Source organism: Aythya marila (assembly GCF_965140915.1).
Source record: "Aythya marila genome assembly, chromosome: 1".
Taxonomy (NCBI): Eukaryota; Metazoa; Chordata; class Aves; order Anseriformes; family Anatidae; genus Aythya; species Aythya marila.
In genome coordinates this window covers 207434958-207452336 of record NC_139042.1, presented here as the reverse complement: position 1 = coordinate 207452336, position 17379 = coordinate 207434958, and the positions used below count along the sequence as shown (strand labels likewise).

Sequence of the window (17379 nt, the reverse complement as noted above, 5' to 3'; positions counted from 1 at the left end):
GGGGACTGAAAACCCCATAAGACAAAGCTTAGGAAATCAATTCCCAAGCAAGAGCTCCTGATGCGGCCCAGATGACTTCTGCAAGAGTGAGGATGGAAACAGACGCGATCTCAAACCAAATACGATGCACAAGACCTGAAACAGACCTGCTCTTTAAGCAGTGACTGCAACACAAGAAGTGCTCAGATCAGAGTCATGACGACAAAACAAGCACTGAGGCCCTTCAGCACCGCTACCAAGTCGCCTGTCTGGTCAGTCCAGTGTAAAAAGCTAGGAGGATATCAAGACCCGAGAAGCACAGAACAGACACTGCAGAAGCAACACCACAAGGCAGACAAACAGAAGGAAACTGTCCTGCCTGGCGCACGCACTCACGCTACAAAATAATCCCGCTGCTTCTATTAGCCTGGTGACCCAGCCACAAGCAGCCTGAACATGACCCAGCCTGAACCACCCTCACCGTGGCACCAAGTCTAGGCAGCCAGCTGGCTCCATGCTGCTCTGACTCCCAGCTCCCATTAGCCACCCCAGATATGCAAATACCAGGTGCCCCCCAGCTTAGCTCTCAGATTGCTGAATGGTAAATTCCCTCCGCCTCAAGAAACGCACAGGCACTGATTGTCATCTTAGTCAATTGCCAGGCTCATCATCAGCTGCAAAAACAGAGTACCAGCATTCACTAGGACGCCGGCCCCATTGCTCACCTTCTCCACAATGCTGACCACTACTGATGCAACATACGATTGTGCTCACCTGTTCCTCTCCGAGTCCAAGCTCCAACAGTGCAGCCAGTGTCATCCACACCACCTGGGAAAACAAAGGGATTAAATGATCGTTGCGTTCACAACAAGTCAGCCAATGGTGTTTGTTTTTTTTTATTGTTGTTTTTTGTGTGTGTGTTTCCTGTATTTATTTATTTTTTAGTCTGCTTTAGCTCAACGGCATGCAGAGTGCAGACAAGAAAACTGGGGTGTTTCTAGAAGCAACAATCCCCACGCTTTTGCTGTAGCTTTGAATATTAAAAGGACAATACGACCCAGCAAGTAACTGGAACTTTCTTACCTGGAATTAGCTCAAACTTTTCTTCACATTGAAAGAAAAATCTAGGAGCAGAACACATTATACACCAACAAAATTGAGTCCATTTCATCCCCAGAAAAAAAATCACATACTCTCATCCCCTCCTGTACCTCAGCCACTTACCTGCCCCACGTGGCACATGCTTCCATCTGTTCCCTTTACCCACTTATAGCACCTCTAAAAGGCAAACTGGAATTTTACTCTATTGGATGTAGGAAAATAACTGCAGTGACAACCGCGTCCCAAAAACAACAGTTACCTCTGCTCATCACGCACCAGAGTCACTGCAGAGGCAGCTCGGGTCAAGGCATCCTGCACTGTGCACTGCACACTGCATTTCAGCCTCAACAAAGGATAAAGACAGGCAGAAGATAAACATTCAGCTGACAGCAGTAGCACCCATCCCTCAACAACAAAAGGGTCCCAACTTTAGTTTTAACCTTTCAAAACAGCAGGCCACTTGCCTCTGTACCTGCAAATTAGGTCCAAGCTTGAAAGGAGCGGCCAGCATCACCCACACCACCAGGGAAAACAAAAGGACAAAATGACCACTGTGCTTGCAAGCAACCACCTGCCACTCTGCTCCTCTATCCCAAACAGCCTCACCTCGGACCCTCACAGGGAAACACCTGAGCGTCTTCCCTTTGCTTCAGATAAGGGATGACCAGGCTGACAACACAAACCTTCCCACAGAGCTTCGTTACATGAGGATTTCCCTTCCCTGTCCACAGCTGCACAAAGCACATATAGAGACAAGAGAAACGCACACTCTGAGGTACCTCACAGCCACAGCATACCTGCTGCAATACCTCTCTCTTCACAGCTCCTGTACTTCAGCTGCTCACCAGCTCTAACTCAGATTCTTCACTCACAGCACCACAGCAAACTCTGCCTGGGCCACACAACACACACTACACAAGCTACAATGGCTAAGACACACAAACTGGAACATTCCCACCCAATAATCAGTCGCGTCGCATAGGAAGGCTGCCGCACACTCTGAGAAACCAAACCTACCAGTCCTGAGCAGCTCCCCACCTCCTCCTGCCAACCACGCTCAGCACACACACTATTTGCCCATCAAAAAACGAAAACCTTAGAACATACACACAAAAAAACCAAAAAAAACCAAAAAAAAACATCTGAGATCCATAAGTGCCAAAAAGACGTGCACGCACAGCAGCCCCTGCAGGGGTAATCACAGACATACCCTTTGCAGAGGAAAGAGCAGACTCTGATACAACCCTGCTCAGGCTCTTGGTAATGCTGCATCTACACTGCCAAGCCACATGTAGCATGAAATGAAGCTGGTTTTAGTCCTCTGGAAAATTACACAAGTAGGTTTATACATCTAAATATTAAATTATAGCTCAAAAACAGAAGCGTATCCCACCATCCCAAAGAACAGTAAGCCAGCAACCTCTACTAAATATCCTTCTACTAAATGAATTCCAAGGACTTAGAAATCCAGAAATCCATAGACTCCAGCCTGCCTAGAGAACCCTGCAACTGACTGAAGGAAAACAAAACACTTACCCCAAAGAGCAGCCCAGGCAGAAGGAGCTCTCTGATGCCATGCCTGGGGCTCATATACCATTTGGCCCTGCCCCGCACCCAAACCCAATCACATTGTAAAGGGGAGGGACAAAGCACAAGAAAGTAGGAGCAGAGCAGGAGCAGCAGGTTTTCTTTTCTTTTTTTTTTTTTTTTTAAATCTGCTTTACCTGAACAACATGCAGAGAACAGACAAGAGACCTGGGGTGTTTCTAGAAGCAACAATCCTCATGCTTTTGCTGCAGCTTTTAATATTCAAAGGACAACACGACCAGTCAAGTAACTAGAACTTTTTCAAATGGAATTACGTCAAGCAGGTTCATCATCACTTGCAAAAACAGAGAACCAGCATTCACTAGCATGCCAGAGCTAATACCCACGTCCTGCACAACGCTCACTACTACTAATGCAACATATCATTGTGCAATACCTCCCTGTTCCCGGTTCCTTTAACTCACCTGCTCAGTAGCTCCAACTGAGAAATGTGCCCGGGCGGCGCCGCGCTAAAATGTGCCCGAACAGACTTATTCTTCAGTGATGAAGAAGGTGACCCTGCTCAGTCTCTTGGCAGTACTGCACTTACGCGGTCAAGAAACCGTACCCCACGGTTTCCCAAAAACAACGTACCTGGCAACCCCTCATAAACATACCTCAAATATGTGAATTCCATGCACATAAAGCCTAGAAGGCTTTATGGTCTAACGACTCAACAGACAGCAAACACACAGGCAAAAGCTCCAGAAATATAACAAACCGCCCCTAACCCTGAGAAAGACCACCGCTTATATGCCCAATGCTGCCATTTTCAGATACACGCTCACACAGGGAGCTTCGATGATGCATTTCTCCTAAACCCTGCTCCATCACTTTGCCACCAAGGTTGTGACTTTGATAAGATTTGACATATAGGCAAAGACTCACAAAAAGCCCTGTAATTCTGCAAAAATCATAAGGGACCCAGAAACACAAAGCAAACACAAAATAACATCGCCATACTATCCGTAAAACTGCTGTAATAACTACTCACCTGAGGAAGAGCTGCGTGCAATACAGGCACCTACTACTTAGATTGCTTTACTATGACAGATCCTACCAGTTGCCACCTCAAAAAGATATGCGTACCGGTTTCTACTTGAAAACGCATCAGTCCATAGACTCTGACCCACCTAAAGAACCCTGCAACTGACTGAAGGAAAAACAAAGCACTTACCCCAAAGAGCAGCCCAGGCAGAATGAGCTCTCTGATGGGATGCCTGCGACTCAGTTACCATTAGGCCCCAACTGGAAACCAGAGCCAATCACCTGGGAAAGTGCAGGGGCAAAGCACAAGAAAGTAGGAAGAGGAGGAGCAGCAGCTGTGGTTTATTTACTTATTTATATGGCTTAGCACAACAGCATGCAGAGTGCAGACAAGAGACCTGGGGTGTTTCTAGAAGCAACAATCCCCATGCTTTTGCTTCACCTTTCAATATTGAAAGCTTTTCTTCTCTACAACACCTTTCTCAGGAACCACACAGCATTTCAGATACATGCTTTCCTCGTCTTCTAAAGGCTATCTCAGCCCAAATTGTCTGTGGCACCTGATAAACAGGAGAGAAAGCAACCGCAGCAGCAAAAGCCACAGCACCCTTAGGACAGTTACTCTCATCCCCTCCTGTACCTCAGCCACCTTCCTGCCCCACATGGCAGATGCTTCCACCTGTTCTCTTTACCACTTATAGCACCTCTAAAAGGCAAACTGGAATTATACTCTATTGGATGTAGGAAAATAACTGCAGTGACAACAAGACCCCAAAAATAACAGCTACCTCTGTTCATCATGCTCCAGAGTCACTGCAGAGGCAGCTCGGGTCGTGACGTCCTGCACTGCACACTGCATTTCAGCCTGAACAAAGGAAAACACAGGCAGAAGATAAACATTCAGCTGACTGCAGTAGCACCCATCCCTCAACAACATAAGCGACCCCATCTTTAGTTTTATCCTTTCAAAACAGCAATCCACTTGCCTCTGTACCTGCAAATTAGGTCCAAGCTCAAAAGGAGCGGCCAGCATCATCCACACCACCTGGGAACTCAAAAGGACAAAACAACCACTGTGCTAGCAAGCAACCACCTGTCACACTGCTCCTCTATCCCAAACAGCCTCACCTCGGACCCTCACAGGGAAACACCTGAGCATCTTCCCTTCACTGCAGATAAGGAATGACCAGGTTTACAGCACTCACCTTCCCTCACTGCTGCATGACACGGGGATTTGCCTTCCCTGTCCACGACTGCATGAAGCACCTGCAGAGACAAGAAAAAAGCACACTCAGAGACGCCTCACAGCCACAGTGTACCTGCTGCAATACCTCTCTCTTCCCAGCTCTGTTACTTCATCTGCTCACCAGCTCTGAGATTCTTCACTCACAGCACCGCAGCAAACTCTGCCCGCACCACACAACACACACTACACAGGCTACATTGTTTAAGACACACGAGCTGGAATGTTCCTGCCCAACAATCAGTCGCATAGCACAGGAAGAATGCCACACACTCCTAGAAACCAAACAGAATCACAGAATCACAGAATTTTCTAGGTTGGAAGAGACCTCAAGGTCATCGAGTCCAACCTCCAACCTAACGCTAACAGCCCTCCACTAAACCATATCCCTAAGCTCTACATCTAAACGTCTTTTGAAGACTTCCAAGGATGGTGACTCCACCACTTCCCTGGGCAGCCTGTTCCAATGCCTCACAACCCTTTCAGTGAAGAAGTTCTTCCTAACATCTAGCCTAAAACTCCCCTGGCTCAACTTAAACCCATTCCCCCTCGTCCTGTCACCAGGCACGTGGGAGAACAGACCAACCCCCACCTCGCTACAGCCTCCCTTGAGGTACCCATAGAGAGCGATAAGGTCGCCCCTGAGCCTCCTCTTCTCCAGGCTGAACAAGCCCAGCTCCCTCAGCCGCTCCTCGTAGGACTTGTTCTCCAGGCCCCTCACCAGCTTCGTCGCCCTTCTCTGCACCCGCTCAAGCACCTCGATGTCCTTCTTGTAGCGAGGGGCCCAAAACTGAACACAGTACTCGAGGTGCGGCCTCACCAGAGCCGAGTACAGGGGGACAATCACTTCCCTAGACCTGCTGGCCACACTGCTTCTTATGCAAGCCAGGATGCTGTTGGCCTTCTTGGCCACCTGAGCACACTGCTGGCTCATATTCATCTGACTATCAACCAATACTCCCAGGTCCTTCTCCGCCAGGCAGCTTTCCAACCACTCCTCTCCCAGCCTGTAGCTCTGCTTGGGGTTATTGCGCCCCAGGTGCAGGACCTGGTACTTTGCCTTGTTCAAATTCATACAGTTGACCTCAGCCCATCGGTCCAGTCTATCCAGATCCTCCTGCAGAGCCTTCCTACCCTCGAGCAGATCGACACACGCACCTAACTTGGTGTCATCTGTAAACTTACTGAGGGTGCACTCAATCCCTCATCCAGAACATCAATAAAGATATTAAAGAGGACTGGCGCCAGTATGGAGCCCTGGGGAACGCCACTAGTGACTGGCCTCCAACTGAATTTGACTCCATTCACCACAACTCTTTGGGCCCAGCCATCCATCTCGGACTGCTTCTTCCGAGCTCAAGATCAGAGCATCCCAACCCGTAGGAAGTCAAGAAAGGGAGCCAGGAGACCTGCATGGTTAAACAGGGAACTGTTGGGCAAAGTCCAGTGCTTCTTTGTCTCTGTCTATACTGCTGGAGGCTTTCCTAAGGAGCCCCAAACCCCTGAGTCCCCAGAGGTAGCCAGGATAAAGGAGGAGTTTGCCTTGGTTGATGAGGACCAATTAAGTAATCTGGGCTTCCATAAATCTGTGGTCCTGATAGGATGCACCTGTGGTTGCTGAGGGAGCTGGCAGAAGTCATTGTTAGGCCACTCTCCATCATCTTTGGTAAGTCATAGGGAACGGGAGAGGTTCCTGAGTACTGGAGAAAAGCAAATGTCACTCTTTTCAGTCTTCAAAAAGGGCAAGAAGGAGGACTCAGGTAACTATAGACCAGTCAGCCTCACTTCTATCCCTGGAAAGGTGATGGAATAACTTATCCTTGGCACTGTCTTTAGACATATCAAGGATAGAGGGTCATTATGGGCAGTCAACATGACTTCACCAAGGGGAAGTCATACTTAACCAACCTGAGAGCGTTTTATGAAGACATAACCAGGTGGATAGATGATGGTAAAGCAATGGGTGTGGTCTATCTTGATTTCAGTGAAGCATTTGATGCTGCCTCCCATAGCATTCTCTCACCTAAACTGAGGAAGCATGGTCTGGACAATCGGGTAGTGAGGTGGACTGTGAACTGGCTGACGGAAAGAAAACAGAGAGTTGTGGTCAGTAGAATAGAGTCTAGTTGTAGGCCTGTATCTAGTGGAGTCCCTCAAGGGTCAGTATGGGAACAAGTACTATTCAATATATTCATCAACAACTTGGATGAGGGAATAGAGTTCACTGTCAGCAAGTTTGCTGATGACACTAAACTGGGAGGAGTGGCCGACACACCAGAAGGTTGCACTGCCATCCAGCGAGACCTAGACAGGCTGGAAAAGTGGGCAAGGAGAAATTTAATGAAATACAACAAGGGCAAGTGTAGAGTCCTGCATCTGGGCAAGAACAACCCCAGATATCAGTATAAGTTAAGGATTGACGTTAGGGGAAAGGGACCTGGGGGTCCTGGTGGACAGCAGGATGACCACGAGCCAGCACGCACCATTGTGGCCAAGAAGGCCAATGGCTTCCTGCGGTGTATCAGAAGGGCTATGGTTAGTAGGTCGAGGGAAGTTCTTCTCCCCCTCTACTGTGCCCTGCTGAGACCACATCTAGAATATTGTGTCCAGTTCTGGGCCCCTCAGTTCAAGAAGTACAGGGAACTGCTTGAGAGAATCCAGCGCAGAGCCACAAGGATGATTAAGGGTGTGAAGCATCTCCCTTACGAGGAAAGGCTGAGGGAACTGGGTCTCTAGATTGGAGAAGAGGAGGCTGAGGGGTGACATCATCAATGTTTATAAATACATAAAGGTGAGTGTCAGAAGAATGGATCCAAGCTCTTCTCAGTGATATGCAATGATAAGACAAGAGGCAATGGGTTCAAGCTGGAACATAGGCAGTTCCACTTAAATAAGAGAAGAAACTTCTTCTCAGTGAGGGTGACAGAACACTGGAACAGGCTGCCCAGAGAAGTTGTGGAGTCTCTTTCTCCGGAGACATTCAAAACCCATCTGGATGCATTCCTGTGTGACCTGATCTAGGTATTCCTGCTCTGGCAGGGGGATTGGACTAGATGACCTTTTCAAGGTCCCTTTCAATCCCTAACCTTCTGTGATTTTGTGATTCTGCGATTCTGTGATTCTATTTTTCTAACAAAGGTAACAGTTCCAAGATAGATTTATTGTTGTGGGTTTTTTTGTTTGGTTGTTTGGTTGTTTTTTTTTTTTTTTTTAATCCTTTATATACAAAGAAAGCCAAATAGGTTAGAAAACAACCATCGTCCCCTTTACAGAGATTTCCTCTTTCCCACACCCTCAGTTTTCTTCCCTGTAGGTTCTGACAAAGGCACATACACTGTCAGCATGGTCTCACAAAAAAACATGCTTGCTGCAAAGCCAAAAATAAGTGAAATCATCCAGTAACAGAAGGACATAAAAACCGAGAAATTGAGAACACAGTGCATGTCTGCAGCTGAGTGTAATGATAACATATTGGACATTTTTTTGTATCTATTACAAATAAACTTACAAAAATTCTTTTCTTTCCTAAGAACTAAAATTAGATTTTTTTTTTCTGTATGTCAGATGATACTAAAAATGCAGTTTTACATGTAGCTAAGTGACAAAGGTACAATAGAGCGAGTAATTGTAACAGGTACAGGACATGTTTAATAGAGGTGCTTTTTTTTTTCTTTTTTTTTCTTTTTTTTTTTTTTTTTTTTTTAAAGTCTGTCTTTCTTAGTACAAAGAGACAGCAGAATCCAACAGCATATGTTCATAATAATCCTCTGGACAACTGAACGATGTTTGCCAATATGCAGGTTGTGATTCTTCTCAGCAGCTCTAAGACTGCAGATGGGTACATGCCACTGGGACCCAGAGTGTGAGCCCCCTTGGCAAAATATTGGCACATAGGCTAAAAATGATCAGTCACACTCTCAAGCTCTAGTGACAATACTGACTAAATCTTCCTTGACTTAGATGAAAGATTAGACACTTTGCTCCGTATATATCGGTACATCACGGAAGCTAAAATATAAGCAAGATTAATCCCCCTCCTAATGTCTAAAGTCTTCTTGTTATAGATCTGCAACTTCTTCCTTCTGCACAGGAATCGCATAAACAACTGTGGCATAGGCACTCTGCTGAACTTTTCCTGCATTCTCTTACCTTCTATCTCTCTCTCCAGATTCAAAGGAGCCTCTGATTCTGACCTTACCTAACATTAGTGAACAGGAAACAGTTGGCTCAGTTTCTATCCATGCTACATGGCTCAGCTTCTATCCATGCTACATTACTCATCCCATCATCTACAAAGACACATAGTCATTCGTGGCAACACTGATCTATAGTATGAACTTCAACAATTGCATGAACAGCAGAATTCACAAGTCACCTTACTGAGTTGCCTTTTGCTTCTCAGATTTTCTCCCCAAGAATAAAAAAAAAAAAAGACCAATAAGGATGTGTGAAGCAACAATAGTTAGGATCATCTTCACATACTTCATTTATTCAGTTGTATGAGAGAAGAGTAGTAGGAATTACAAGGAATGCAAAAAATGATCTGATATCTCAGGTAATTCTTTTTCTTTGAGAACACGACTGGCATGTTTTCTCTGATTACTGAAGTTGCTCCTAAACGATTGACTAGTTTGGTAAAGAGTACTTTTATCAAAAAAAGCTGCAAATGGCAGCATTACTGACAGTGCAGCTGGGAACAGAATAGTCATTATGAGCCTTAAAGACTGATGTTTCTTCCAGCTGTCAAGCTCTTATAAATAAAGCTACCAAGGCTATCAGAGACTACCAAATATGAGCACATCTGGAACAGACAAGCCTGCTGGTGTTTATGATCTAATATCATGACAAGAACAGGGGATGTTACAATGTATTGACAGTTCTTTCCATTGATAACAATTTGTAGCTCTTGTTTTGTATACATCTGATATTTTTCACAGCCCATCACTTCTTTCTCCCAGTGCTCTTTGCAAATTTAGGATTACCTTTAGTCCATTGCAAAGTGACAATCTGGGGCACAGAAGGAAGTAATTTGTGTCTTGAAACTTGCCCTTTAGTGTCTAGGAAGTCAAGTTGAATACTGCTACACAGACCCAGTTTTTCTGAACCACCCCTGCATATGTGTGTCTAAGTTTCAACACTTGTCCAAGAACATGGACTCAGGTACACACATATAACAGTTTCTTTCTGTTCCTACTTCCATATGTATGCTTATGGAAATTTTGTTTGTTTTTTAAAAACTTCTGTCCTTCCTGGTGTGTGTACACTCTTCAGTCCATTGGCACACCATTTTCTCCCAGATTGATTTATACACTATGCCGACGGTTGTTGATCATGGCCACAATGTGTGACAGATCCAAACTTTTCATCATAACCTCCATGAACTCCTCATCTTTCCTTGCTCCTTCCACAAATTCATCCAGAGAAAGTTCACCTGTGTCAGGCACAAACAGAAGACCTCAGAATCATGCCAATCCACATTTGAACAGTAAAAAAAAGTACAGTAATCTGACATTAGGGACAATGTGGTATACATACACTGTTCTCAAGCACCAAGAGGCCTGAGAGTCATTTTAATTTTATTTGAAACTTAGCCAATATCCAGGAACTCCAACTCTCACGTTTTTCCCTTCCAAGGGAAATATTTTGTACATTCAAGGGAATAATTTTATACATTACAAGAAATACAAGAAGTCTATGGCTAAGGAACAGGGTCATAGATTCCTATTTATAAGGCTGGATTAGTCTACTTCTTTTTGGTGTAACCTGTCATACTGCTAAACCTGTCCCATAATTGCTGTTTTTCATGAAAAAGTGAAGTGACAGTAGGAAATTGTGCCAGTCAGAAATAGGTTTTCTGTCCTAGACCAATAAGACCTTGTTAAGGGAAGCAGCTCAGCAGAATTCTTCTGGAATAACAAGAGCATATGATAAGATAAGCACATGAAGTAGCAAGGAAAGAAGTACCTCTCAGGGAAATGCAACGATTACAGTGCCACTGAGTATCTTTTGGCTGACTGGTCCATAGCACTTAAAGGACTTGCTGTACAGCCTGTAACAGTCTCAGTGAAGGAATTCAGAACTTCAACATTAAATTCCAGTTCTTCCTTCTCCTGTTGCTGAAAGAGTTAGGAGCAGCTGGGAACACCTGATAGCCCAGCCCACTTCTACCTCTGACATAAGTTACATAGAAACGTACAAAAAGGAAAGAAAAAACAAACCCTACAAAACTATTGTGGAGAAAATGTAGCTAAGAATTAGTACCAGGGAACAAATTCTATAGTAGTGATTATGTATGATTCAAGGAGAAAAGTGTCTTAGCAAAATTCATGAAAACTGGATTAATGTAACAAGCAAATATAAAATGAAGAACCATAAAGTTCAAGAAAGAAAACATGGATCTCTCTCTTTAGCACTGAGACTATCTAATTAGGATGACAGACATAGCATTCTCACCATCTCCGTTCACATCAATTTTGTTGAAGACTCTGTTGGTGAACTCTTCTGCACTAGTTTCATGGTCACCACCATTGATAGCCCGAATAGCCTAAAAGAAAAAAGCAAGAATGGGAAGCTGCCTATTGACTCCCAGAACAATAGACTACTTCACTGCAGCCTGTCGGCATAGATTCAGAACAAGGTAGTCATGCATGGTACCTTTCCATGCCATAATCATAGGAAAAACACAGCAGAAATCATTTGGCCTTATGGTTTGCACTGAAGGGTACGAAAGAAGAGTGCTTCTGGAGCATGTAATGAGCAGTTAAAACCAGAGGACTGCCCTAAATCTGCTTAGGTAGAGCTTAGGTACTGCAGATATGGCAGAATCAGGATCACGGCCACTTACCCAGACATACCTAACTTAAGCCATCTATATTCACAGATATAAGATGACCATCTGTGCTACCTCTAAACAAAAGAAGAATATTGATAGACACATTTCTGGAGACCAATTTACTCTGTACTGAGAACTATTAGATGGATATCATGAATGTCTCTCTACAGATGCCCGTTTCAATGCATCCACTGCAGCCGAACCATGCCAAATCTAAAACTAGATTATCATTTTTCAGGTGTGAAGTGAAGATGGAATAAATTACCCCTTCAGAATCTGACAGGTTAAAAGCAAAACATTCAAATCTATCTGTGAAGCACTGGATATAAAAAGATCACTCGCAGCCCTTTGGGATTTCGTGCTCCACACAGAAAATCTTGCTAACAGTTCATATTATCTAGTATCATTGCGAATGCTATGCATTTTTGAAGTATTCCACACATTAATTGATTGAGAAAAAGCATGAAAATACTCTATTTTATGTGTGAATCTTCCTAGATTCCTCTGTAGTTAAACATGATACAAAGACACAATTTAACTTCCTTACACGCCTTGTTCTTTTGCTAATCCACCTTCTAGTACCCTATGGTGCACTAAGCTCAATAAACACTGTCAAACATTCTTTGCATTTGACATTCTGAAATTCTTTACTATGAGGGCAGTAAGAGAGGTTGCCCAGAGAGGCTGTGGATGCCCTGCCTCTGGAAGTATTTATGTCCAGGTTGGATGGGCCTTTGAGCAATCTGGTCTGGTGGAAGGTGTCCCTGGCCATGGCAGGGGGGTTGAAATTTGATGATCTTTAAAGTCCCTTCCAAACCAAGACATTCTATGATGCTATGCAGTAATATATGCTATTGTGGTAAAGAAGACTGCTAAGTCTGCTTATTGGACTATGAGATTGTAGGGAAATCTGCTAAAAAAATGCTTTTATAGCAGATGTCAACCATGATCATCCATGTGAGGAATGTCAGAAGTCCTACTTGTGTGGTGGAACTTCTCTTGAGGAGGGGAGGGGAGGGGAGGGGAGGGGAGGGGAGGGGAGGGGAGGGGAGGGGAGGGACCGCTGGAGACTCACCTTAATGATGTTGAGCAATTCATGTCGATCAATGCAGCCATTGCCATCTACATCATACAGTTTGAAATACCACCGCAATTTCTGTTCCATCTTTCCACGGAGAACAAGGCTGAGGGCAGCCACATATTCCATGAAGTCAATATATCCATCCTGTGGCAAAACAAAAACCAACTTGTGACAGGAAAAGGGGGAGTTGTGTCTCTGGAGCTGCTTTACCTTATTCCTGTGTAGATTTACAGCTAAAAGAGAAAAACAAATGTCACAGAAACGCATATGTATGTACAAGCTTTAGAACAAGTATATGTACACACACTTATTTTCTGGTCGCCTTTAAGATGTCCTAAACATCTGGATTCCTGTACTTCTGATCTATTACATGTCTAGGATAATCTGTCATCACCAATTGCAGACAGAACATGTCATTCCTTGTGGCCAGTGCTCTTTTTACAGTAAGGGTTCGTAATCCCTAGATTTTACACTGACTAAAATTTATATTAGTTAAGACAGAAAAAAATAAAGTGCATATGTTCCTCAGTGATTCTGAGTAACTACTTCAACACATTGCAAAGGAAAAAAATGAAACTTTTATTTACTGAGGTATTTAGGCAAAGTCAGATGCCTTTCTGGAATACACGTAAATATATGTAAAATGCAAATGTAGGTAGACTAGCCGAGCACTACTGTTTTACAGCAAGGACCACAATATTTTAGAATATTCATTCAGGATCATTGCCATATTCCCATTACATGAATTTTTCATAACTTCATTGAGCAAAATAACAGAAAGCACAGATAACCAACTTTCAATATGGGAAGGAGAGGATAATTGTAATTTACAAAATAGCTCAGTTGAAAATTTTTATTCTTTGCCCTCAGAAAAGTTCTCAGAATCTGAATGTCCAGGTAGGTGATTTCATCCAGTGTCGATATCTGTATTACTGCAGGGTGGCTCTTCCCCTGGGTGCTTTTGTTCCTTGACATTGATTATAAAATGAAGTTAGATTAAATGGCTTTTAACAAGCTAAGATTAACTGATTTAGGTCCATCGCCACTGGTTGTCACACTCTTATTTCATTCCTCTTGAAATCATTTTCTTCAGATGATAGCTCTTTAACTTAATATGATCTCATTTGAATTTGAAACTTTTATTAAAACATTGTTCAGTGCATAACTTGGAGCTCATGAGGAACTTTGAACAGTGCAAAATTTTTGAACAAATATTCAAATCCTTAAACTTCTCAAGAAATGACAGAGGTAAAGGGAAAAGCTTGTGCAAGAACTGTAAACGTGTTGGTTTAGTTTATAAAACTGCTTCTCATCACTATCCTGAGCACAGAGAACATTAGAATGAGAAAGAATATTATTTGATGTCTGCAGTCACTTGCAGTCATTACATCCACCACAATATCTCAGCAATCCTAATGGAGTCTAGCTGCTCCTCTCTTACCTTTCTGTAGTAATTTTGCAATATTCTTTAGCATTCCTTAACTCCATATGCTTTCTTATATTGTCCAAACTGCCATTCCTTTCTCAGTCCCCAGCCTTTCCTTCTTCAAAATTTACCCTGAGATTTACCACCTGTTTCACATGTCTCAGCACCCAGTTCCTCCTTGATTTGGGCTATTTCAGAATGTTGGAACAAGGAGCAGAGCTGAATTTTCCCGTGTTGCTGTATGAGCAAATTTATCTGCCATTGAGATTGCAGGCCTGCAAGCACAGGATGAAGTATATACAGATAAAAAAAAAAAAAAAAAAAAAAAAAAAAAAAAAAAAACAGGCAAAAATGAGGGGCATTTAATGATTAAAGACATTATGGGAGCTACTGTTTTTTACATGAGACAGCCAGAGGTCACTCAGAAATTACTTCCTCTACAAATGTTATAAAGATTTCTATTGTCTTTGAATCATGTAGTCTCTACTATCTAACATGCATATTTTTGAAGAATAATAAAAGGCTTTAAAAGCTCTAGATTTCAGCATCATCTCTTTCCATTAGCATTTTGCTAGTCAAACAAGGCCAAACCAATTAAAACACTATAAGGAATTCTTAAAATTCAAAGGTGAACTTGAACAAGGCAGTTAGATAATGAGGTGCTATTATCTATGGTTGTTATCTATGCCATTATCTATACATGTTAACTTGCCCCTTACATTCTGCTACTTTACATTGACATCCCTCAGCAGTTTTGAAAAAATAAAAAAAATACAGGGACTCCCAAAATTTGCAAGACTCGGTTTACTTTAATCAGTACAAGGTATTTCATTTTCTTGCTATGTAACTCACCTTATTCATATCAAATGTGCGAAACATCTGCTCAATGTATTCATTGGCCTGTGGATCCAGCCCTCGAAGCCCAAAGAACTGTTTAAATTCATGCTCTGTCAGCTGTCCAGAAGGACACTCCGTCATGAACTTTTTGTACCAGTGGTGGATCTCAACAGCCTGCAGATCATCCACTGTGGAGCTGCTATTGTTCCCCATATGTACGTGTGTTCAGAAGAATGGATGTTATAGGAATGATCCTCTTCGTCCTGTAGCTCTCACAGCAATGCCCGTTTGCTCCTTTCCACATTCAACATTAGACTTAGATAAGTAAAGATCTAACCTTCCCCAAGCCAATTATAAATGTTAATCTTCTTAAATGCTGATTTACAAACCTGAAAGTTTCAATGATACAAACAGTCTTCTTAGAATGGAAAGAAGGTGTGAGATAATCTAGTAAATCACTGCTATTTCAGGAGACAAATCAGAAGGGGTGAGAAGGTTAAGCAGATACATCAGGAGCTATACTGGTTTTGTACACTACCCTATTTTTAACATTAATATAAGTATACATGAAGATGAGAGGAAAAAGCTACAAGATGGGGGATTTGATGTGAAGATCTGCTCCTCTAAGTGAATTTGAGAGTCTTCTCAGCTAGAGAACTTGAATAATTTAGACTATAGGACCAAAACAATTCACATAAATGTCTCCTCATAAGAATTAGGCTATGTGGGAAAAAAAAATCATCTCCACACACATGAAGGGGCACAGAAGAACAACAGCAGGTGAGGGAACCAAAATAATCTCCTGATCTGGCTAGCCCCAGAAACACTACAGAGCGGCAATCAACCCATAAAAGACTCAACTGCACAAACAAGAAGGAGAAAAAAGAGACAATAATAGGGAGGGAACCCCATTAACCTAATAAGAGAAAATAAGCCCCTGCCTCAGCTTCTCCTAAGGCTGTCATAGAGGACCCATCAGTCCCATCAGCCTGAAGGTGACACCCATCACCATGAGTCAATTGTCAGAGTACCTTGCTGACTGGAGAGTTACTGCACAGGGGCATAGAAAACATTGTGGGTTGCATGGCAAGCACACTGGGGGGATTGCACAAGACTATGAGATGGTTAGGGGAGGAACCAAGGGTAGGGAAAGGGATGGGTCTAGATGGTCTGGGAAGGAACAAGCATGGCAAAATAGAAGGAAAATGGACTAAAGGGGCTGGTTGAATGTAAACATTGCTGTTTAGTATGCATGCCCTGCACCAGATCAGCACAGTCTTTCCTGACTTCTTATTAAACTCTAGAGTTCTAGGGATGCTGGAAGACTCTTGTCTTCTAATTAAACATTCAGGGATCTGGGAGTGCTAACTGACAGCAGCCTCAACACGAACAAGCAGAGTGCTCTGGCAGCCAGAGCACTCAGTTGGGCCTAGGAGCATGGAGCTGTAGCAGCCTCACTTCTATCAGGACAGGAGATCTGACAGCTCCGAACAATAGCACAGAAGAATCAGAGACAATTACCTGCTTTACTTAGGAATGGTTGGAATTCCAAGTTTTTTCCTCAAAAACTGGTTTCTGTTAAAACACAGTAATAGTTTATTTTTATAGTGTAATTTCCTAACAAACAACCCCTCAAACATAAAGACTTTTTAATAAAACACAGAGAAGTAATTTTAGATGATGAAACAATTAACAGTACTAAACAATCCATGTACTTATCTTTTATGGCTAGCATCGTATAACAATGTAAGTAGTACATAAATTCACTTTCTCAGTGTAGTGGGTTTACGTGGCAAGGTTTTGGTAGCAGGGGGCCATTGGGGTGGTTTCTGTGAGAAGGATCTAGAAGCTGCCCCATGTTTGGGAAGGGTCCCACTGTTTTCCAGAGCTGAGCCAATAAGCAATGTTGTTTTGCGCCTCTGTGAGAGCATATTTAAGACAGGGAAAAAAAAAAACACTGTGCCACACAGCAGCTGGGAGAGTGAAAGGAGTGAGGAACGGCCTTGCAGGTGCCAAGGTCAGTGAAGAAGGAGGGGGAGAGGTGCTCCAGGCACCGGAGCAGAAGTCCCCTGCAGCCTGTGGTGAGGACCATGGTGAAGCAGGATGTCCCCCTGCAGCCCATGGAGTACCACGGTGGAGCAGGGTTCCACGCTGCAGCCCGTGGAGGAGACCACGGTGGAGCAGGTGGCCCTGCATCGACGGAGGCTGCCACCTGTGGAAGACCCCTGCCGGAGCAGATTCCGGGCCGGACCTGTAGCCCGTGGAGAGGAGACCACGCAGGAGCAGGTGACCCGGCAGGAGCTGCT

At 43.6% G+C, this 17379-nt stretch overlaps 1 protein-coding gene across 1 annotated transcript; it reads right to left on the bottom strand.

The window, feature by feature from the left end:
• Positions 1-10200: 10200 nt before the first annotated feature.
• On the bottom strand, positions 10201-15286 carry LOC309880180 (guanylyl cyclase-activating protein 1-like; the record flags this gene model as incomplete). Its single annotated transcript, XM_082764773.1, has 4 exons — positions 10201-10328; positions 11351-11441; positions 12805-12954; positions 15089-15286. 4 exons carry the CDS (start codon positions 15284-15286, stop codon positions 10201-10203), a joined length of 567 nt encoding a protein of 188 aa, XP_082620899.1.
• Positions 15287-17379: the final 2093 nt, after the last annotated feature.